Raw genomic sequence first — 24,007 nt, 5'->3', positions numbered from 1 at the left:
TGTTCAGGGGATGAAAATGTTGAATGCTTTAAATGCAGAGCTCAAACTGGAACCAGACTGGAGTCATTTTAAACTGAATGTGAAACATTTTTTTTTTTGAGTATTCAGTTTTGTATTCATGTATGATCTTGCTCTTCCTGTTTTCTTTTGTTTTACTGTATCCTCTACTGTTCTATCTTTAATTGTTGTGCTTGTTTGGATCTGTTTTTTTTATCTGTTGTTGAGTTTTACATATTTTAAAGGCCCATCTAGGTACGGGTTTGGTTTTGCTTACTATTAGCTTAGGCTAATCCCTTATAGAGCGCCACAGGAATGAGTCCTAAAACCCAAAAGTGAGTTAGCATTTGAGCACCATCGGGTCTAACGTCTAAAAGTCAATGGGGATTATGAACAGGTTTGTGGTTAGATGCCTGAAATAAGGTCTGTGGTTAACACAAGCTTAAGAGATGTTGCCGGTTTTAAAAAGGCGCTCGCTAACAAGTGGCTAAATGTGACAACAGTGGTTGTCGGGGACATTAAACATCCTCACGCCGGACACAGAGGCCGGGAACTCTCTCACTAGTCGGAGATGTCTAATGTAGGTTTAATCTTTAGGTTAAGGCAAATATTAGGTTAGCAAACAATTTATTAAGCTACGCGAATTAGTTTATCAGAGATCGTCTGAAGCATAACGCTAGTGACGTCACGATCATCCGACCGTGGTGTAGTTCGCTTGTAGCATAACGTTAGCTTTTTACTTTTCATGGCTGCATTAACGCTTCAAACATCATAAAAATGGTGTTCATCTGTGAAGATTATCCTGCTGAACAAAACGCCTACGCTTCAGAAACGTGTGTTTTGCCACAGAGCTTATTTTCTGCAATGATCCAAAATCCAATGCAAAAATCCCACAGGTGAATTCTGGTCAGACCCCATGGCGATGCTACTTCCGGGTCGGCCTACAAAAATATGTCATATGGTTTGTTCTCTATACTGTACCTCTGTAACATTGTCCTAGCTTCTGTTAGCATTGACGTGTTCTTGAAAACCCAAAAATATATTTATTGAAATGATTGAATTAGGAAAATGCATCTAAATCAACATGGCCGCACAAAGAAGGCCGAGCGCTTATAAAAAAGACGCTGGGCGCTGCGCTCTCTCTTCAGCCGGCTGCTTTATGCTGCGAACGCTCTCTACTCATTAAAAACAACTGAAAAAAGACGCTGGCACTAAAGAAAAGCCGCTAGGTGGACACAGGACCTAAGTCCCCTTTTTTCTTACGTTTAACATCAATGTGTTAAGTCTTTATGTTGTTATGTGCTTTTTTTCTGAATGCCACAACACATACATCTACATGTAATCAAAATGATTGTATTACTAGTCTTCATTAGTCAGCACTGAGAAATTAACAGGTTCCATGTGAATTTTTTATTTTCTGAATACACAGACACTTTTTTCACATGAAGAAAATGTGGGTTAAAAAAGAAGAGCAATGACTCATGATGGAGCTATAGTTTAATAAGCCATGTTCTGAGCTCATCCTGTCCCTGTTTTTCTCTTAATTGCCTCCATTTCAGCTAAATGCTACAATGGGTCCTACTTTTTTTCGCCCCCCTGACAGACGACACTCTCCCTAAATGACTTTAAAACAGTCAAAACATTTCATGCAGCAGTTCAAATTGTGTAAATGGAGAGATGTGAACGTGGGGCGGGAGAAGAAAAATGTCAAATATGAAACCATGTGATTACAGACTCATCATCGAGCCGTGATGCGACCATCAGCGAGCCAGTGAGCTGTGTTATTGCCGTGTTATCTCTGCTGTCGTCCTGACAGATGACGTCTGACATGTGGGATAAATGTGTGTGTGTGTGTGTGTGTACACGTGACTGTGGGATTTCATGTGGGGTTTTTTTTTTTACACATGATTGCCATCAAACAGCTCGCTGTGATGTTGTTCCGTGTATGGAATGATCAATATTTTTAAGTTTTCATGTGTTGAATTCAGTTTTTTCCCCCCTAAAAACCTGTCAGCGTGTAATCTATTTTTCATTACCTGAATCATCAGCAAGCTGTCAGCTGTCAGACGTTGCGATATTACTCACACTGTGTGTTTTGTGTGTGTGTGTATGACAGGAGACAATCCGTGTGCTTGCAAGAACAACACATTTTTATGTCAGACCTTTGATATGGGGTGTGTTGTGTGTGTGTGTGTGTGTGTGTGTGTGTGTGTGTGTGCGTGCGTGCGTATGTGAAGGGCCAAAAATTAAGTTCTGTAGCTACAAATAATGGTCCTTGGATTAAATCAAACCTGAATGATTTACTTAATGTTTTATTACTTAAAGTCAATGCAGTGATTCAATTCAATAATTTTCTTGCCTCTTTAATACATGAACGAGGAGGCTGCAGGAGTCAGAGTTGAGCTTTTAAACTGATTTAAAACTTCCTGAAGAAAATGTTCCCTTGTAAATGTCTCAATTCCTTCATTTTGACTAAAATGTCCTGAATAATCCGTCAATTTCTTGGTTTCTGTGCACATATATGTGAAACCATCTCACAAGTATCTTCATGCGTAACTGTGTTTTTCTCTCTCATACCTTCATCACCAGGCTTCCTGGTGTCAGATCCTCTGATACCTCGGTGCTGTAGTCGCCTCGCCCGAACACCGGAGCGTTGTCATTCAGGTCTGTGACGTTGATGATCACCGTGGTGATGTCACTGAGGGACGACTTGCCACGACTCCCCTCCACGGACAGGTAGTGCTCACGGGAAACTTCAAAGTCGAGCGGAGCAGTGAGGGTCAGCCGACCTGCAAAACCAAAATAAAAAAATACTGGAGATTACGTACAGCATTAAAACAAAAAATGTGCTCATTAAGTGTTAGCGTTTTGCTTCATGTAGAGCTGGGACTGATGGGAATTTGATCAATATTTTTGAGATGTTTCCTGATTACAGATGATGTTGCATAAGTCATAAAAAAAGACAGATTGAGGTGCGTAAATAAATCAACTTAAAAAACATGAAATCTAATCCTGCACAGATCAGCGGCTCAGACTGACTTGAACTGTTATTCAGACGTTCTTTCACACATTTCAAACCCTCAGCACGATGGCTTTTCACTTGTGATCAGTATTCATCCGCTCTCTGTGTAAACGACCGGGAGGCTGCTCTGCATGAATGCACATCACATTGAAATGCAGAGTGCATGTTACAGAGAGTGGTAAACATAATATACAGCTTCAAATGAATGTTCTCATGGTACAACCAGGGTGCTCTGGATGATAATACCACTATAAGTCAAACATGTACTGCATGTGTGTGTGTGTGTGTGTGTGTGACATCATGTGACATATGTAGTGAAGCCTCTCTCCTGTCAGATCAGTGAAGCTGTGAGTTTAACCTTTCAGGATCTATAAATCTCTCCCTGCAGCTTGTGGCCGTCCTCGTGTGATATCTGTCATCCACAAGAAAACTTGAACCTCAATTTATGGCGGCGATAAAAGAGGCGTCAGAGTCTTAAAGGCGTAATAGTGTGTCATGTCCACTCCTTTGTCTGTTTTTTGAGTCACTCCTTCAGGTTGTAATGGTTTGAGGTCCTCATCTATCTGACCTGCTGTCAAACGGCTTTAACTTAACAGACAGACCTCTTCACCTCCTGCTCCTCGTCCTCCTCCTCCTCCTCCTCCTCCTCCTCCTCAGCAGAGCCTTGTTAGCGACTGGTTGCTGTGAGGTGTCAGGAGAGGTCTGACAGATACACTTATAAAAGTTGGTTTATCAATTAATAGATATCAGATTGAATCAATTGGGGACAACAATGTCAATAAAAAAAGATCTGTTTTTCTCTGGTTATAATATACACACAGTATATTTGCGTTTGAATAAGATGAAATAAAAACTGTTTGTTTGCATCATATCGCCCATCTTCCAAAAATCTAAATCAAATGTCATCATTCAGGTATCTTATTGGTGGAAAATGAACTCTTGTGAAAAAGATGCAGTATTTGTCAGACAGCAAAAAATGCAACAGAAACAAATTCATATTCAACATCAGATTACTAATGTTTCAACTTTCAAAGACTTCAGAAATGAAAACTCTAAAGCTGTAGCTCTGCAGATTACAAGATTATTCAGATCCGACAACTTAAGTCATGATTAGCTATTATTCCAGAAATGGACAGCAGCGTAAGCGTAAGCGGATGTTGCAACCAGTCTTTGCAGTGATAATGGCAGGAGGGATTGTAGCCAGCCAGAGAGAGATCATGACATTAGGTGAGCTTGCAAACCTACATTTATTAGCAACATTGACCCTTTTTGATTTCACAGCCTTTTTTTAGCCAACTTGGCTCTAAGTGCAACGACACCGTTTCTTGCCACTTAGATAATTGCAATTGAAAGCATTACTTGCAAACTGCTCATGAGCGCCAAACTTTCCTGTAATATCATTATAAGCCTTCAAACCAGATAGTGGTTCAAAATGACGAACAATTCCTGGATCTATTAGCCACTTTCCTCTAGTCTTCCTGTGCCCTTTCATAATAAAAGCCTGCCTCGCTCATAAATTAACCAAATCATGTCTCTCTCAGTTGCCAACAAACCGAATCTAAACATGTAACCTGTGTTCTGGTGAGCCAGCCACAGGCATCTTTTATAGATATGATTGTTTGGAGACAGGAGACAGACTTTAAATTGTTTTAACATGTTTAAGTTTATTGCTCTGAACAAGTCTGAGGAGACAGGACCCCTCTGTCAGGGAGCTCATTAAACCACATGAAGGCAGGCGTGCATCTGTGGACCGAAGCAGCCGCAGCAGCAGCGTCATCTCCAGCAGAGTGTGTGGGCCGCCAGCCAGTCTGCTGAAGCGCACTTCATTAAGATAAAACAAAATGGGATCCAACAAAAACAACCATCCAACACTGCCTTCAAACTAAACTCCTCCAGGTTTCCACAAGTAAATTATTAGTGTCTCGCACACGCCGCACAGATCTCACTTTATTGATTTTTATAAGATCAAGGAGTTTTGTACCACCAGCCGGAGAGTGAACCAAGCTGCTTTATTTATACAGTTATTTATTCATTTTTTCACCTATTTCCAACACGAGAAGACTGGCTGAGCTCAAGTTTCTTTCTTTGAGTCTCATTCATACTTCTCTGTGTATTTCCCTCCAGTCAGTACATCCACAGTCTGTACTTTAAATCCTTTAGACCCATTCAAACTTCACTCAGGGGAATCTGGACGGTGGCTGACGAGAAAGGTGGTTTCTACATTTATAATCAGGTCTGAGCCACTCTGATCCTGTAATTATCTCTGGGTCTATTAAACCAGTGTGGATTGTTTTGAAATTCACAAACAGGATAGCTTTATGGCACTAATGCATTCACAGAATGGCTGCATCAATGGCCCTTTTCTACTTATTTAAAAAAAAAAAACACACACACAAATGTACGTCTCATCTTTTTGCAGCAATTCTTGATTATGCAGTTTTGTGCACACTGTGAGATCATGTTTCATCAGATCTGCTCTCTTTAATGTGAAGTCAGCGAGCTTTAAAACACGGGGCAGGCCCTGTGAGTGTTTATTTCTAAAGGCTGCTTACTGACGCAGAAACACACACACAAAAAGAAGCTGTATGGAAAAAGTGGACATAGCCTGGAGGTCTGAAAAGTAAAGCCATGAAAAGAATCTTAAACTAAATATTTTAAATGTTAGTAATTATGAGATTTAATTGACATTTATTATCTCAGTCAGTTTTTTCATTATGAGTTTATGGTCTAAATAGCAACTTTCAGGGCTTCTTCATTACAGCATGGTGTTCATTTTGGTTACATATGGTCCTAGTTTGTGTAAAACATACAATAAAGCGAGGTTAGTCCATGTGTTAGTTTTTGATTGAATAAGCTAAAAGCTATTTTTGAGTTGTTTTTATTTATTTGTATTTAACAATTATCTAACCAGGTAATTAACCCAATGAGATCAAGATCTCTTTCACAAGGGTGACTTGGCCAAAGGTGACCCGGCCAAGGGCGACCCGGCCAAGGGTGACCCAGCAATGTGTCACCCGGCCAAGAAGGTAGCAGTACAAGTCATATTAAACATGAACCAAATTGGTTTGCAGATAAAGTGCAGAAGTTGTGATCACAGATCATAATTCAAAAACACAGGAACTGTCCAATGGTGTTGCATTTTTTAGTCTTTTAAGATAGAGCAAAAGGCTTCAAGTGAAATGAAATCTGAATGAATGAATGATACCTTTATTGACCCTAGGGGAATCTGCCAGTTTCAAGTCATTCTGCACAGTGTTCTACGTTCATAGAGGGGGCAGCAATTATGTTACAAGAACATATTACAAGGCAAATTACGATATAATTCAGGGTTTAAGACTCACTTTGAATACCTAATATTTAATTTTACAAAAGGGAAAAGATAAAACTCACATTTTCCAACTGAATAAAAGTCTCAGAACTGATTTGAACTCCTTCCACCAGCTGCCACTGCCCCAAGCTTAAAAAAGCGTTAGATCCTTTTGTTCATAAAAAGGAAATCTTTCGTATTATTAGTGTAAACAGTTCTCACAATCCTTACGATTTCCCTTCCACATTTCACATAATGTAATCTCAGAGCATAAAACCACCAGAGGCAGATGGTCGTGTTCATGCAGGTAATTATGCTAACCTGACTCCAAGGTTTGTTGTGTCAGTGACTTATTGCTGTTAGAATCCTGCATATTGTGTCTTTTGTACAAGCGGATATGTGGTTTACGTACGGCTTCACAGCAGCTCGGGCTCCCCCGCTCTGTCAATAGGGACTTGTATCTGACGGTGTTTAGTGTTTTTCTCAAAGCAGTGTAAGCTCATTCTTCTCAGTGTGATGCGGCTTCTCAGAGCGTAGAAAGTGGTTGAAGGTCATTTGTCTTTGTCAACCTAAATGACTCTGTTTCCCACACGTCATTGTGTTCAACCACACATATAAACACACAAGTGTAAGACAATAAAACTGAGCGCGCTGTTTTAGAGGCTCAGAGTGATTTAGTTTTTTTTTATTCGTTTTTATTCAAGAGAAAAAAAGCTACTTGTGACCTCTCTCTTGACATACTTTTCCTCTCGTAACTCCAACATCTGAAGTCCCTGACATTCTTCAAAAACTGCAGAGAGTACTTTCCCTCATACATTACATTTCATGTCTGAGTGACATTAACAGCTGAAAACATATCATTTTGAGTCATCAGTAGCATTCCTGAGCCCAAAACCAACCATTGACATTCTTGAAGCATTTGATGCAGTAAAGACTGAAGATAAAGTCCCTTATATTTTACCAAACTTTCCCCTGCTATTGAGGTGTAAACCCTAATAAATTCCCATAAAGTAGCACAGCAGAAGACACTCTAATAAGGATGTGTTCAGACTGAAAACAGCTGTTTTGTGTCAGATGGTGATGGGACGATGAAGTACAAGCCACATAGTCGAGTTCAAATAACAGAAGCACACATTTAAAAGACATGTGAGATGCTGAAACAGCGCACAGAGGATTTTAATACAAAATGACAAACATGTATAACCCTGGGAAGAAATAACAGTTGTCACTATTTTATCTTTGAACTCAGGCAAGCGGCAGAGAAACCCATACATGTTGGAAAATAATCTTACTGTAAAGCGCTTCAGTGCATATAATGGGTTCAGTGCTCTTCCTTTATCCCTGCTTTATTATTAATACAATTATTCACATGGATATCAAGCTTTAGTTTAACTCACAGTGGTAGGGTCTGAACTTAAGGAGGCCTATAACACAGATTACGCTCTCTGTATTTGCTTAGACGTGACTGTACATGTGACGCAAAATTTTGTCCGGTACCCGTGTTGCAAAGACATCGTGTGGAACAGAGAAACAACCACTTTCACTAGCTGTTTTTGATTTAACAGATCATTTCTGAACTAGAAAGCGCCGTTACGTTTCACGTTTTAGAGCTGCCAGACACTGACAGAAACACCTTAATACCTTAAATACCTTACAGAGCGCACAAGTTGGTGTTCTACCGATGCGTCACCCGATCAGGGTTTCATGTAGATGTGGGACTTAAAGGTCCAATTATGTAAGCTATCAACAGATAAAATCCTAAAATGAACTCACTCTATCATCAGACATTCAGGAAGCATGCTATGTTGAAGTGCTGGTTTCTCTGACAACAACACAGCAGCCAGTATGTCCTCCTTCTAAGTTTCAATTCCAGTTCAGTATTGTTTGTTGTTGTTTTGACCAGAGAAGAAGGTGGGACCCCCATACGGCCGTTTAGCCCCTCGCCCCTCGTTTCTCAGGCAAACAGCAAACCAACATGTGTTGCAGCGATGAAAGCAGGTTCAGAGCTGGTTCAGATATAACTGATTCTTCCCGACCTATGCCATTTTTCTAATAAGCTTCACGAGCAGATTGTGATCAAACTAGGATGAATATTGGAGATGCTTTTCAAAAACGGAGAGAGGTAAGAACGCAGAAAGGTTTCAAGACCGATGCAGATGCAGAGCTGATTATTCACAGAAGCTTCTGTGTCTGCAACATAACAAACTGCATGCACATCAGCTTTAGGGAGGAGGGGGCAGGGGGGGCTCTCTCAGACGTTTTGAATTTGGACTGCAGTACCCTTTGTAAACACTAGATGTCAGAGTTACATATTGCTCCTTTAAATCTAAACTTTCAACCACAAAGATATGTGAAGTGTTAAACGTTCCTCTGGGGTCCAGCAACATACTAAACCACCTGTTTGGGTGAATCCCTGTCCACCTGGCGTCTGCAGGGACACATGAACATTGTTAACATGCTGAGTGTTTCTGATCAATGATCTGAGTTCGTGAGAGATTTACAGTTTACACCACGGTCCTTCACAGTATCCTTGGAGGAGCTTACTGATGACGCAGAACATCAATTATTTAGTTTAAAATTGTTGAATCATTCTGTGGACTTCAAATAAACTAAACTCATAAATTATCAACAGTGGACTCATCGAACCCGTGAGTCATCCTCTCTACGTCATGCAGTGGACGGAAAAGAGGGGGAAAAGCATGTATAAATGTTTAAAAACAAGTAGTTCGGTCTTTCCATTTTAAGAAATAAAAAGCAATTCAGCTCATCTCAAAAGTGTTTGTCACAAATTACAATTCTGTTCTAATCAAATGTCGAATACACGAAACCTCAACATACCAGCTTTCCTACACATGAAACATTTCCCCCATCAGTTTCTGACAGTTCACACCAATTTATATTCAAGCGAACCATCTCTTGCCTTAACCGTCTGCATTTTCAAGCCCTAACATTACTCTTTTATTCATGTTGCAGGCTACTTATCAGGAGCCGTGCAAGCTTTGACAAAAAGCATGGTCTTTATTCAGGGCACAAAAGACTCTGAATACAATTGTTAGCGTTAAAGTCAAATATTTGGGAAATTCATGAATTGACTTTTCCCCAAGAGTTTAATTTAAGGATTGATACAAGGATTTTAAAACAACAGAACTGAGATTGTTCCCCTATGGAGCGGGAGTTGCTGCTGGGGCCATGAATCAATTACTCAGACAGCAGAGTGGGTGTGCTGGTTTTACTGGTTATGAATTTTCATTACTCTCTCACTTGACACAAACGCTGACTCTGCAGTTCAACAAAGGAAAAAAAAAAAACGGCATTGCAGGGTGACTGTGAAGTGAATGGGGTTATTTAGCCTTGACACTTGAGGTTCTAATGAGAAAGAAACCCAGATAACAGGTTGTTCAATAAAAGCTGCACAGAGAGAGAACACATAGGATAACCAGATGTTTTAGATTGAAGGGAGCAGCGCTTTAAATACAACATCAAAACTAAACCATCTTAAAAAAGTCTGCTGGCAAACCTTTCTTTAAGACTTGAATCACTTTGTTTCAGACTGTTGATCGATTACAGAAACATGTCTCTGAGGGATTATCCCAAAGCACATGCAGTCAGATCAGCATTTTTAGATACAATTGCTTTTTTCTCTAAGCTCAACATAACTCATGAATAAATATACATTCTCTATCAAGTTATATATCTCCAAAGAATGACCCAGCAGCCTTTGCCAAGTCCAATGTGTTCCTGCAAACACATGCTTATTTAGTTGTTGTTATTATGCTGCAGGAAACGGTGTCAGAATTCAATCCAACACTTTTCCATCGATCAGCAAATCTCTTTAAAAAAGTTGTTTTCCAACGACAGCATTTCAAAAACAGCTCCTCTTTTCTTTCTTGGCTGATGCAATAATCCTAATTCAGTTCTCTGTATCATCCAGACTTGATAACTGTAAGGTCTCGTTATCTGGTCTGCTGCCTTTAAGTAAGATGAGTCTTGAACTGGTTTTTATTTGGTTTTTTTAATGATAGAATCCAAAACTTGGATCACAGCGGTTAAAGCGTCCCATCACTGCCACCTGGGAAAAAAAGCTGCTATAGCGCGCCACAAAATAGTGAATGTGCTCGCTGTTCGATAAATATGTCAGCATAAAGCAAGACAGAATGACAGACAATCATTCTTAATTAAGACCTTTTAATCCTCGCCAACAACTAATCTTTGAATTAACTTTTAATTCTTGCTTTTCCTTTATAACCCTTGCCTCACACCTGTTGCCATTTGGTCTGTGTCTAACTGACTCTGGGTTTGTTTGTGTGTGTTTCCTGTCCTGTTTTCACTCAGGCTTCTCTGAACTGGACTCTGTCCTGGGTCCTCTCTCTCTCTCTCTCTCTCTCTCTCTTAAGTGCTGGGGCGTTACCTGACACTGATCTGGATCATCGACTTCCGATGACACTCAGCTTCTCGGTGTCACTCTCATGTCATCCTGTCTCTCTCTCCCTCCACATGTTTTTTGTATCTCCTGAGTTTGTGTTACTGTTCCTTCTTCTACTGTAGGTCTTAATGTTAAGACTACCAACAAAAAGATGCATATGGTCAGTCAAATCTCTGGAATGGATCTACTCTTTTGCTGTGATTGTACACAGATCAATGAAGGAGCAACAACCTTACAAAAATGAATATAAAAATTCATCATGGAAAAATGTTTTTTTTCAGGAACCGCACTATTCCTCAGAAGGCTCCTCTTCTCCAAAACCAATGGACCAGAAGAGTCTAAATTGTAAAACATACTGTAGCTGGATAAACCAGATTCAAGTCAAAAATCATCATTTTTATCTGAAGCTCTCCAGCTTCATTTCTGGGGCTTGCAAGCTAAACCGCGATTGACCTCAGCTCTATTCTCCTTCATCTGCTTAAATTAAAGAGTAAAAAAATGGCAGTGACGTGACTTGAAACAATCAGAAGTCAGCATGAAACTTCATAATGTTCGACCATTTATGGAAAGCTCAGGTACTGTTGTATCTAACAGGTAAAATAAGAGATTTGTGTCGGTCTGTATAGGTGTTAAAAAGGTTACAAATAGCCAAACTCAACTCAACAGACCAAATTGAGTCGTGTGTTCAGCAGTCATGACGTAATGATGGCTCTGGTTCTTTCCAAACATCCTCTCGGGTCAATAATCATCACGTGTTTCGTATTTTTCATTCAGGAGCGTCACCGCGGCATCTTTGTTCTGACCATCTCGAGAGAAAGATCACTTCTCTGTTGCTCCTCCTGAGGTTTTTGTATTTGTCTCCACTCAAAGGAGGTGTTCAGAGGGTTTCTTGTCTAAAGATAGCGGGTGCTGCATGCTGTACAGACTGCAGAATAAAGCCCTCTGAGGGGAATTTTTAGGAGTTATTCTGGGCTATACGAAAAAAAAGCGCTTGACTTGGGATTCTGATGGGCACTCCTCTGCTTTTCAAACTTTCAAAACTCCCTGCTCTCCCCGAATAATGAAACCTAATGCAGTGGACAGTGATCAATGAGCGCAGTTCTTCTGACCAGCTGCCCCTTAATGATTTATTGGCAGTAAGCCGTGAGACAGTCCCACACAGTCCAAAGGGCAGACCAAACTTTGTCCTCCTGCTGGATTTCAAAACATACAGAGTTCTGGGAGTGGAGCTCATGAAAACTCTCCGTACTTCACTACTCTCCAAATAACTTCCAGCATCAATAATGCACCTTTTATTTAAAAGCTAAAAATAAAAAAATAAAAACAGTGTGTGGAAGATGGATAAATTCTGTGTCAGGAGATTTGACAGAAAGAAATCATAAAAACTGATTCATGACAGAAAAAAAGGGTCGATTTTTATCGGGAGAAGAGTGTAGGAAAGAGATCATCTGGTCTTTATGTCCTTTAATTATCTCTTAAAATCATTTCATCTTGTGGCTAATTATGATCGCCTTCATCTGGAATGTTGCATATTAAAAAGCACAGAATATAACCATCTCTATTCATTTAGAGTTATTACTAATTCATGTAAACCTGTGTCACATGCTGAGGACACAGGCTGCCTCCAGCCACCTTGGATGGATATTAAATTGTTATTATTATTATGTTGAATGATTACATTCATTCATGGGAGGTAATTTAGCTCATTTATTTTGAGGCACAAAAGAAGACAAAACTTTTCTTCAAGAGCAAACACAGACAGCACCTTGAGATTTACCAGCAAATCTTTGTAAAATAAAGCAAAAAAAAAAAACCCTGAAGCAACATGTGTGAGGGATTTTAAGTTTGTGTTTGACGGATGATGTATGGTTGGGATAATTAATTATTTTCATCCTAACAAACACCAGAAACAGGACTAAAGGTGTTGATGAAGCATGTTTTTTTTCTGTTTTTTTTAACGTACTTTAATAATCCGTGAGGGAAATTCTGGTTTATCCTCTGTGTGTGAGAAGCATGGCTCTCAATAACAAATGCCCCAATTACACACATGCACAAACAGGACATGTGGACATGCATGCTCAGAGTTGGGTAGCCTTGCTTGCCTTGCTCAAGGGCACCTCGGCAGTACTCAGGAAGTTCCCTGGCGCACATTTTGGTCCGCACCGGGATTTAAACCGGCCACCCTCCGGTTCCCAAAACCAAAACCCCTTAAGACTGAGCTACAATCTCTGACTTAAATAAAGTAGTTGATAGTATCGAAAAAAGTACCAAAGCTTTATGAAAAACTTCCGATTTTTTAATCAAAGTTGCCACCAGCGAGAGAGAGAAGTGGTCGTTCCATTCAAATTCACAGGTCGGCAAATAATCACACCTGACATACTTTTGGTGTCCCATAAAGATGCAAAGTTCTTTGATGTCTATAAAAACAGGAAGTGAGCGGAGGAGGTGACACGGTCTACATTGACAAAATATCTGTCGCAAATGTATTTGTACAATTTAGAGATGGTGCAGTGGTGGTAAATATAAACATTACATTATTTAATATTTGGTGCAGGGCTTCAGCTTTGGCACTGTGGTATCAAAACAGGAATGGATATTTTTTGAATGCTACCAGAATCCTATCGAAGTTTAACTTCTGGTATCGTGACGATCCTGTAATAAAGAGTTTACAAAGATGATTCTAACCTGTCCGTGAGTCCAGCAGGAAACGTCCGTCCTCGTTTCCCGACACGATGCGATACCTAATGGGGTCCGGCCCTCCTCCGTCTCTCGTCAGGGCGGAGACGCTCAGCACCTCTGATCCCACCGCCAAGGATTCTGGGAGCTGAGCGGTGTATTCTGAGCTCAGGAAGACGGGCTGGTAGTCATCTAGGGATACCACGTCCACTGTCACTGTGGCGACAGAGTAGAGGTGACGAGGCAGGCCGCGATCGGTGGCCTTCACCTTCAGCTCAAAGGTGGGTGGAGTTTCTGGAGTCAGGGGTCGCTCCAGCCGCAGGATCCCGGAAAACTCTTCAAGAGAGAAATAGCCGCTGTCTCCTGCCAGGAGGGAGTATTTCACCTCCGAGTTTATCCCTGTAGGAGATAAATACAGCGCAATGAAGGTGTTTTTTTCTTTCACAGCAACATAAACAGACTCATTTTGTTTACATTTGTTGAAAAAATGACCAATAAAACCTTTGTAATACATCATTTGGTTTGGTTTTTTCCAATCATGAGTTGCAGGTTAAGAGTTGAATAATAGCCCCGGCAGGCGTGCTGTTGCATGAAACCAGGATTCCTTACTCTTAGAGGGAAAACAAATTAGCCAAGAAATTGCTACTGTTATCCAAAACCACATCTGGATTTCCACAAGGTGTGTCAGTGATTAACAGTGAAGACATGATGTCAAAGCACCAGGAGGGAAATTTTAAAAACATCATAAAGGTTTCAACGGTGTGATAAAAGGAGTAAGATTTGGAAGTCAGAGAAACTTTTATGCATGTGCCAAAAGGTAAAGACAGGGATAGAATAATCGTCAAGTAGGGGGATTTGTTCTCTGCTTGCACACGCCCACTATACTGAAGGCTTTATGACATCATTTTGATGAAAACATTGAAGGCTTGATTCTTTTTGGCACTGAACCGAAAGGCTCCTTATGGCTGCAATATTTACTAAATACACAAAAACAAGTGTGTTCATGACAAATCTTATTAGTGTAACAATTCTTATCATAGATGTCAAAATGCTGTGTGCAACGAGGGAGCAAGTTAAAAGTGGTAATGTTACCAACCAGCTAGTAAGGAAGACGCAACATAAAAAAAACAGGTGTTTACAATCCCAATCAATTTCTTAGAATTACCAGAATTAGTAGAATTACCACACATGTTTGTCTGTTGAATGTGTTTCTTGACAATGCTTTCCCATTTCTTTGGAAAATTAAACTTTCAAGGAAATAGACTAAAGTTCTTTAGTCATTGTTGCTGTGTGTGAGAAAGTTTCTCGTGTAGAGAAAACAAACAAGCTGCTGCACATCTGAAGGAGTGGCCGACCTGTTCTGTCTGCTCCTGTGTTCTTCTGCTGTGTGTGTGTGTGTGTGTGTGTGTGTGTGTGTGTGTGTGTGTGTGTGTGTGTGTGTGTGTGTGTGTGTGTGTGTGTGTGTGTAAGTTCTTAAGTGTGCGTGCAATCTCTGTTGATACCAATGCATGTGGATGTACATGTGATGAAGCACATGTTTATGCAGAATACTTTTATTTTAGGGTGCTTGTGTGCATGTTTAACAACCTTCTTGTTCTTACTATTCAAGTGTGAGTTTGAGATGCTAACACACACACACACACACACTCACACACAGACACACACACACACACACACACACACGCACACACACACACACACACAGACACACACACACACACACACACACACACACACTGACTAAGCTCCACAGCTGGTTTCAGATGAGAAAGCTGTCAGTTCTACTTGACTGTTATCTGACTTTTCTGCTCCGACACCTAAAAAAAACGACCAAGCTAAAAATGCAACACATGAATAAAACATTTAAGCACTGCGGTGGAAATTTAAACTCAACTGTGTCAGCAAACTTCAGCAGAACAGATTGATATCGATTTGTTTGGTGCTAAACACTAGTTAAAGTGGTTAAAGAGCAAGTTGGGACTAAAGTGTGTCTTTAAACACACAAGCAGAATGACACATTTGTGTTTGAGTTAGTTGTTTTTTGTAAAACAGGCTCGAGAGGGGAAAGAGAAGTTAAGAAAAGAGAGTCATGAAGAAGAGGCGACAGAAATAAACTAGTTAATGATGGATGAAAGAAACAAACTGAGGCTGATCAGTAGTTTTACTTTGTAAAAACTGTCTTACGATCTTTTTGACTTTTTTTTTTCAAAGCTCACATATTATCCTCCTTTTGAAGTTTAAATACATCTCAGAGCTCCCCAAAACATGTGTGTGAAGTTTATTGTTCTAAATCCACTCTGATCCTGTATTTGATCATGTCTATAAACCCCTCTATTTCAGCCCTGCTCAGAACAGGCTGTTTCTGTGTCTGTACCTTTAAATGCAAATTAGCTGTGTCTGACCACGCCCCAATCTGGAAGGACTTGTCTGGCTTGGGCTTTCTTGCACCATAAACAATTCGTCTACTGTGGAAAGGCAGACTCAGAGAGCAGAACAAGCACCTAGCTGTGGGAGTGTCACCCGCCTGGGGGAGGGGTTACTGCCCTTTGTGATGTCATGAAGGTAAAGTCACGAAACAGCCTGTTTGAACACACATTTTCTGAAAAGTGGAGCAGGCAAAAGACAAAGAGGATGGACTTTTCTCATTGTTGCAACAGGCTAGGGACACAGACTTGTGAATATGTGAAATTAAGCAAGGGCTTCTTGAAAAAGAAAAACAATTTCATCCTTGTCATGTGTAACGGCTCCAGACCACCGGGCCAGCAGGGGAGACAATGTGATTTCACAGACTGAGACACCAATATTACGGGGTTGAGGAATCAATATGAATGTACAAAGACGTGATGAGGGCTGAGATTAGTTATGGCACTTTTTTGAAAAAAAGCTGGTTTTCGCAAATTCACTGTAGACAATAAAGCTCGGAAAAAAAGGATGAGCCCTTTAAAAAATGACTCTTTCATTTTAATCCGTTTCTGCACACAAACATAAAAAGCTCCTTGCAAGTTTTTTGTCCAGTAATGATGGATGGCTGATGTGATTTTTATTCCCCCACAATCCAAATGAATAGTGCATGTGAGTCATCAAACAGAGAGGCGGCATGACATCAACTGGAGGGGGTGAGGCAGCGCCTGAGGCAATGAGACATAAGCCTGACAATTACATTATAATGGATTTACATCAATCGACAGTTGGTGGCTTAAACAGGAACAAGGAACGTGACCTTTAAGTCAAGATGTCGACACATCAACACTTTTACACTCCAGTGAGTCTCTGTGCTGAATGAAAACTTTTAATATAGGGATTGTAAAGTCTATTTTTCTGGGACCACCATTACTGGTAAACCTTTATTCTTGGTCCCCGTACTTGTTAAAGTAAAAAAGAATCATCTTTCTGCTGCTGTGCTGTCATTCTAAAAATGCTGAATTGTCTTAGCTACTTTCTTCTGTTTCACTTTGTTTCTGTAATCCAATCTGAAAACAGCCCTCAGCTTGGATCACGGTACACCAAATTATTACTTAAAAAAAAAAAAAAAATTTAAATCAAACTTTTCCCAGTCCACGTCCATCAGTTGAACAACACAAACTGGAGGTTTCATCCTGACAGAAATCAAGATTGGATTACGTTAAATAAGCTTATTAAAATTTTGAACAACCCGATTTCAAGATTTGATCCAATCAGAAAACTTTAATCTGACCTGATGACTTCTGAACAACTGGGACCAGGATTTAAAAAAAATCTTAAAACAAATTATTATTATAATTATTATATTATTATTATTATTAGACAAATCGGACAAAAGTTGAAGTGCCATCCTCAAGTCAACATGCTGACCTGGAGTAAAAAAAAAAGAATATCACCAAACTGAGTTCATCCTGAGGGGAAGATTATGTCTGTCCAAGAACAGCTTCGATAGGTTGATTATTAATAAGCAAGAAATTAAGTTTCCATCTCTTTTGATGATTGATCTATCACTCATTTTCCAGCATACTTGTTATATGAACTTCTTCCAGCTTCATGAATGTGAAGAATTGTTGCATCTCTCTATCAACTATAATAGAATATAAAGATACTTTGATTTTGGACGTTTTGAAAAAGTCTTTTTGGACCCTGGGGATTTGCTAGATCATTTTTCCTTTAGGTTACATTTTTCACTATAATTAAATACATTAGGTAGTGATAAAATGTGTGTGGTTTAATTCATAGTTGAAACAGTCATTAGATTCAGTCATTCTACAAATTTTTTAGCAAGTCTTCCATTAAATGAAGAAAAACATTAATCCAGTGACTCGATTAGTACGGTCAATTACACAACAGACCCGGCTGAGCAGAATAGAATCTACAGCCGAGTACTGATTATACACATGGCTAACAGAATATGTAAAATGTGTAATCACTGTAACCTAATGAGTGGAGCAAGATGCTAATGCTGCACGGGCTAGGGGTTAAAATCTCAGTGCAGCACATAATAACAAACACAGCTGGAGTGACACTGTGAAGAGGTATCAGGTGGGTGTTTCAGAAAAGCTAAATCTGCTGGGAATGGCTTAGTCGTTTATTATGATTAGAATTAGCTGAACACACACACACACAGGTAGACCTGTGTACCGGGGTTTAATAGTCTTAGGGATCCTGATGCAGGGACTGAGGCATTGTCACGACATGTTCTGACCTAACAGAACAAGATAATCCTCTTTTTTTTTGTTTCACTGTGTTGTAACTCTGACTCGCATGTTCCCTCGCCACATGTCATGACTTTGAAAAAAATGAATAAAAAGCGTACCTGTGTCCGGGTCTTTAGCGTACACGACAGCGATGGGTGTCCTGACGGTTGTGTTGTCGAACACGGTGACCTCATAGTGGCTGGAGGAGAAGTGAGGCGGGTTGTCGTTCATGTCCTGGACCATCATCAGGATGTCTGCCTGACATGACTTCCCCCCGCCGTCCGTTGCCTTGGCCACCAGGTTATAGTCGACCTTCTTCTCTCTGTCCAGCACAGCCAGAGTGAACAGCTCACCTGGGGACACACAGATACAATACTGAGGTCATGAAAAGTTTGTCACCTGGTTTTTTTTTTTTCCACATTACAGTTCACAGAATAAGAATCAAAAGAACTTGCAGATTGCTTGAAGAGAATGTGCAGATAACTTTCATACATTTCACCTTTCATTTATCGCTCCACATACAGTGTCCACAAGGTTTTATTTTAAGAGGTTGTGTTTCACTCAGAATATCTCACCACTATAATATGCTTAGCATGCTAACTTTTGCAATTATCAAATTGTCTTCCTGCTGACATGTAAACTACTGGATTCAGAAAAAAAGTAGTTAATTTTAAAATGAGTTTTTCAACCATAATAATCTCTACCATCTTATCTTTACCTTTGCATATACTGTAGTTAGCATGTGAGATGTCAGCATTCTGGGTGTTAGCTTTAGCATGATAACTTACTTAAGCCCTTATACTAATGATAAAACTAATTAATGGTGATTAATTAAGGGCTGAACTTAATGCAGTTATTTCTTTAAATAATGAATCACATATTTTGTCTCTTTAGGTGCACCATGGATAAGCGTCCTCAGTGTCTCCCTGTAGTCACAGCGACACTGTTGCGTCTTTGAATGTCTCATTCCATTTAAATCTCTCAAAGTAGTTCACTTTTTGATCCTTAATCAGTTCCCTTTTCCGTGGTTAAGTTTTGTCGTAACCTTTGATCTACCAGATGGCCCTTACTGTATTTCAAAATAAAAGCAGGATTGAGAATTCAAACAGCAAGTACTCTCAGTTTAAGAAGCTTAAGTGCAAAAATTCAAAGTAAAAGCCTTACAATCTTTTTTAATGCAAAAAAATGGAATTTCAAACAAGTGATTAACCAATTAACTATTGAAATTTAGAAATTAATCGTGATTAAAAGATTGAATTGTTTGATAGCCGATATAAATAAATATATAACATCTGCTCTTTCAGAACAAAGTCATTGTTTCAAACAAGTAAGGGATGAGGTTTCATTCATAGTAAAAAAGAAGCTGAAGAAACGCTGCTGTAAATTAATTTGCTACTTTGACTGACAAACACTAGCATGTTGCTAGCTGTACAGCGAGTTAGCTAAAGACATAAAGCGTCCACCGGCCTTGTGAATCATCACAGGACTCACCGTTAAACTTTGCTGTGTCACTTCCTGTTATAACCACACTTTTCACCTTACTCTAAACTGATGCAGTGGTTAGACTTAGCAGTACATTATAACCAAGCATTATAAGCTATGAATTAAGTGTTTGTACTTCTTAATAGTTTAAAACGTTCTGGTTTGTATGGCTCTAAAAATAAAAAGTCAGATCACTTTACTGTCGTCCTTTTTGGTCCAACAGTTGTTGTGTTATTTCAATCTGTATCAAAGTGCCCCCCTGACTTAACAAAGCCGTATCTACAACCCCTCTGTGTGTAAAATCTCACAGGCAATCTAGTGGCAGTGAGGACACGAGAAAGATGTTATGACAGAAATGAAGTGTGATGGATGTCAGAGGTGCCCCTTGAAAATGAGAAAGCAGAAATAACAATAGAAATGTTTTTTACCACTTTACAGCAGCACAGAGCCTCTCTGTGCACCTGATGCTATCACAAACTCAAACACTTCAGAGCGCAAATCACTTAAAAGGATCAGTCATGTTTTGACCCCACACAGACACCATCATACCTGTCCTGTGGTCGAGATGGAACTTGTCTGAGTCTGGACCGTGGAGGGTGTAGGAGATCTGCCCATTAGCTCCCATGTCTGGATCCGAAGCCGACACTTTCAGCACAAACATGCTGGAGGGCGAGTTTTCCATCACCGCTTCTGTGTACACCAGCTGCATCAAGAGGATAATAATAATAATCAGGCCTGCATTTGCATAGCACTTCTCCAAGTCAGGCTGCTGAGTGCTTTATGAATAAAATAACACACTGACTTAAATCAAGTAATGAAGAGAAAAAAAGGTGTTTCAAGCATTTTGAACACTTTTCAGAAGTTATTTGAAACAGTCAGAGTGCCCTTTATTTATTATTCACAAAACACACTCGCAAACTAATCGTAGGATGCTTTGTGAGGTTGTTAAGACTTGTGAATGAAGGCTTAATTCTCTGATAGAAAGGTATAAAGTAATAGAGAAAATAAAACAAAGAAAAGGTGTAACTGTTCACAGTAGCCAAGAAGATGATTGCTCACATCACCTCCAAGATTTGAGTGTGTCAGCCATTCAACCCATTTATAGATGAATAAATAAGGAAAATGAGATGCATATTATCTGCAATGAAAAGGGTGATATTACTGCCTCACCTGTTCACACAGAGGTATGTTGTCATTGATGTCCAGCACGTGAACGTCCACAGTAACAGGCGCTTCAAACTTCCCGTCTGTGGCCGTGACTCTGAGTGTGTATCTGTCTTTGGTCTCTCTGTCCAAAGGTTCCTTCAGGATCAGACCCCACTGACCCTCGTCCTCCTGGATGATGGCAAACTGACCCAGAGGGTCTCCATCTGCATGAGGTAGGGAGAACAGAGTTCACTTTTAACAATGCACGGGAAAAAAATCTACATAAGGAAGGATCATTCATCCCTGGTAATGAGGATATGACTTTTCAGTGAAACAGAAACACATAAATGGAATTACATACATTTCTAACAGCAGCTGGTGATTGTTTTCTTATTTGACTCTGCTGTTTGTTTACTAAAACGTACATTATTTGGTCAATAAAACATCAGAAAACTGTGGACAATGTCCATTAAAGTTCCCCAAATGTTCCTCAAATGTTATACATAAATACAGAAAAACCCCCAGCAAATTCTCTTATCTAAGAACCCAAAACCTTCAACTCATTTAAAGCTTTTGCTTTTATAGAAGACATATATGATTAATCCATCATTAAAACATTTTCTGTTTTTTGTTCTTTTAAGTGACTAAATGGTGGATAGATCTCCAAATATTAAAAACACTTTGCCTCACTGTTGCCACACGGTGAGGCCAACAATAATACATCAAACTGCATTTTTTTATTACATGAAGAATTTTACCCGTTGACATGATGGTCTACCCACAATTCCCAACTTGCATTTTTATTTGTAAATAAAACAACGATTAATGCCATAAATATATCGACCAGAATATTATTTCGTTTTTTAAACTCATAAAGCAGATATTAAGTCGTACGTCAGTTCTTTCACCATAAAGAAGTGACGTTAAGAGGACAGGGAACGACAGGATGAAAAGCCGCCTTAAACGTGCTATCAGTATAAATGTGTTATTTTCTCTACTGTAGACACTTGTCGATGAGAAACTGTTTCGGTATTCTTACATTATTGTTACATGTAGTATAAATGTTTGAGGAGGCAGGAATTCAGCGCCTTCTTCATGAACTGTCATGAAGACATTGAGGTTGGTACAGTACTAGTAGTTGGTAAAGTACTTGCTTGTATTGGTGATACATAAAGATATCTTCTGTCTGCATTTGTTTTTGGTTGTGCTGACTGTTTGCTGTCTTATCTCTTCTTTAATGATTTTATTCTCAGCCATTTAAGTTCTTTTTAAATTAAAAGTTTTCTGATTTAATGCAGCAGCTTCTTTGATATTGAGGTCTGATGTTATGATATTCCTTATGAATAATTCAAACATTTCTGCTTGCCATCTTAATTTTTCTGTTGTGGGGAGATTCTCTTACATAAAGATGACTCACCAAGGTATTCATACTTTTGCATTTCATGAAACCTTTCTCTACTTTACCAACTTTAATCTCTTTCTCTGACGACACAGCCGACACACTGGCTGCCGAGTGTCACCATCAGTCTGTGTGTTACAGCAGATTGCGTCACACACACCTGTCTGACAGGTGACACATGTTGATGGAGACGTTAAAGGAGTCTAGCCTGCAATGTTTACAACCTCAAAGGAAGAAAGGGCTGCCAGAAGTTGCCACGCAGGTCTGTGACTGAGGTGTTGAGGTGAGATGTTGGTTTTCTTTGGCACTGATATTAATTGAGAGCTATTGTTCATAAACAGCCTGCAGCACTATCAGGAATCTGACATAACCTCAATGCATAAAGGGAAACTTTATTAAAGGCTACCACAAGTTATGTCAGGTAGTATTTAAGTGATATGGATATGACCTACCTTGAATTAAACATTCTCAAACTTTTTCTCAATAGCCCCTTGATAGATTGTCTAAGATACATTACAGCATACATGAGCTTTTACTTTCTCAAAATAAATGAAAACATGACAGAGGTCATCATGTTCGGACCCCCTTAAATGTTGGATGCAACCACCCTTGGCCCTCTTACCTCTACTATGCAGTCTTTTGTTCGGAGTCTTGATGTTCATTTTGACTGTGTTTTCAAATTTGAAAGGCAGATTTCTTCTGTTGGTAAATCTAGCTTCTATCAGCTGATACTAATAGCTAAACTGAGAGCCTTTCTCCCTTCTAATGTTTTACAGAGGGTAATCCACACATTCATAATGTCTCTGCTCAACTATTTTAATTCTCTGTTTGATGGTTTGGCCCACATTATCCCTATGCTGCTTTCCCTCCGCAAGCTTCCTGTCTGCTGGCTGTCCTCTATCGTTGGCTTTTAAAGCTCTCATTAGACTGGCCCCGTCTTTCTTAAGCGAACTTCTTAATGTTCACTCTCCAGCACACGGGGGTCAACTAATCAGCTGGCCCTGGATGTGTCCAATTCGAAGTCTTCAAATCAGGGGCCATCAGGCTTTTGTGGTAGCTGTCCCAAACATGTGGAACAGCTTACCACCTTACCGGCCCCGACTCTTGAACATTTTTAAACACTGTTGAAGACACATCGCTTCTCTGTGGCGCTCCATTTTACAACGTTTTTATCCCAACATGTTATTTTTTCTATTATAAAATGTATGATCTCTGATGTATTCTTGTTTCAAGTTTTACCTTTTCACTCTTTAGAACTTTGGTCAACCTGGGTGGTTTTTAATGTGTGATATAAATCAAGTAGACAATACTTTTTAATCTTTTGTAGTGGCTAGTAAAAAGACTACTCTGCACAGAGGGTCCATTATTTATGAAATTTTGGCTGCAGCACTGATGAAAACCATTGAAAACCTCAGCAATGATTTTGCGTTATGAAGCAGCTCTGTTGCAGACTGACTGTAAGTCAGAAGTAACATCCCCCATCAGTAATACTGATGGTGGGTAACTTTAAAATCAAGTGTTTGTTTTCTTTTTTGACAAGGCAGTGTCAGCATCAGCCAAACCATATCATTTATAAATAATCCCAAAGCAAATCTTCCTCTGTTACACTTTCCGAAAAGAATGTTGTGACAGAGAGCTCCTCAGACGGTCTGCGGATCTAAAAAAAATGGAGGATTTGCATAAATTTGAGGCTTTGTTTTTGTTTATAGCTGCAGGGCATTGCGGGTTTGTATTCCTTTCTTGCTAGCTTGACAACCTGCTCATCTCTGTGATTAATCTGTGGCTGAATAACATTTTATCACAACTCTGCAATTAAACAAAATCATATTACACTGCCTTGTCAAGATGATTCCCATAGTGGAGCAAACCTTCAATGGCAAAGTAATTTTAGTGG

At 39.6% G+C, this 24,007-nt stretch overlaps 1 protein-coding gene across 1 annotated transcript in view; it reads right to left on the bottom strand.

Moving 5' to 3' along the window:
- The window catches only part of fat2 (FAT atypical cadherin 2), a 116,641-nt gene that overhangs the window by 41,982 nt on the left and 50,652 nt on the right, over nucleotides 1–24,007 (bottom strand). Inside the window, exons 13-17 of the mRNA XM_061048571.1 lie at nucleotides 20,739–20,938; nucleotides 20,118–20,271; nucleotides 18,206–18,439; nucleotides 13,435–13,824; nucleotides 2,575–2,786 (exon numbers count right to left, since the gene is read on the bottom strand). Of these exons, the coding sequence (XP_060904554.1) occupies nucleotides 2,575–2,786; nucleotides 13,435–13,824; nucleotides 18,206–18,439; nucleotides 20,118–20,271; nucleotides 20,739–20,938 (1,190 nt within the window). The remainder of the gene's footprint in view (nucleotides 1–2,574; nucleotides 2,787–13,434; nucleotides 13,825–18,205; nucleotides 18,440–20,117; nucleotides 20,272–20,738; nucleotides 20,939–24,007) is intronic.

Source organism: Labrus mixtus, chromosome 10 (genome assembly GCF_963584025.1).
Source record: "Labrus mixtus chromosome 10, fLabMix1.1, whole genome shotgun sequence".
Taxonomy (NCBI): domain Eukaryota; kingdom Metazoa; phylum Chordata; class Actinopteri; order Labriformes; family Labridae; genus Labrus; species Labrus mixtus.
Note: the sequence above shows the minus strand (reverse complement) of the source record. Positions and strands in the feature narration are given on the sequence as shown.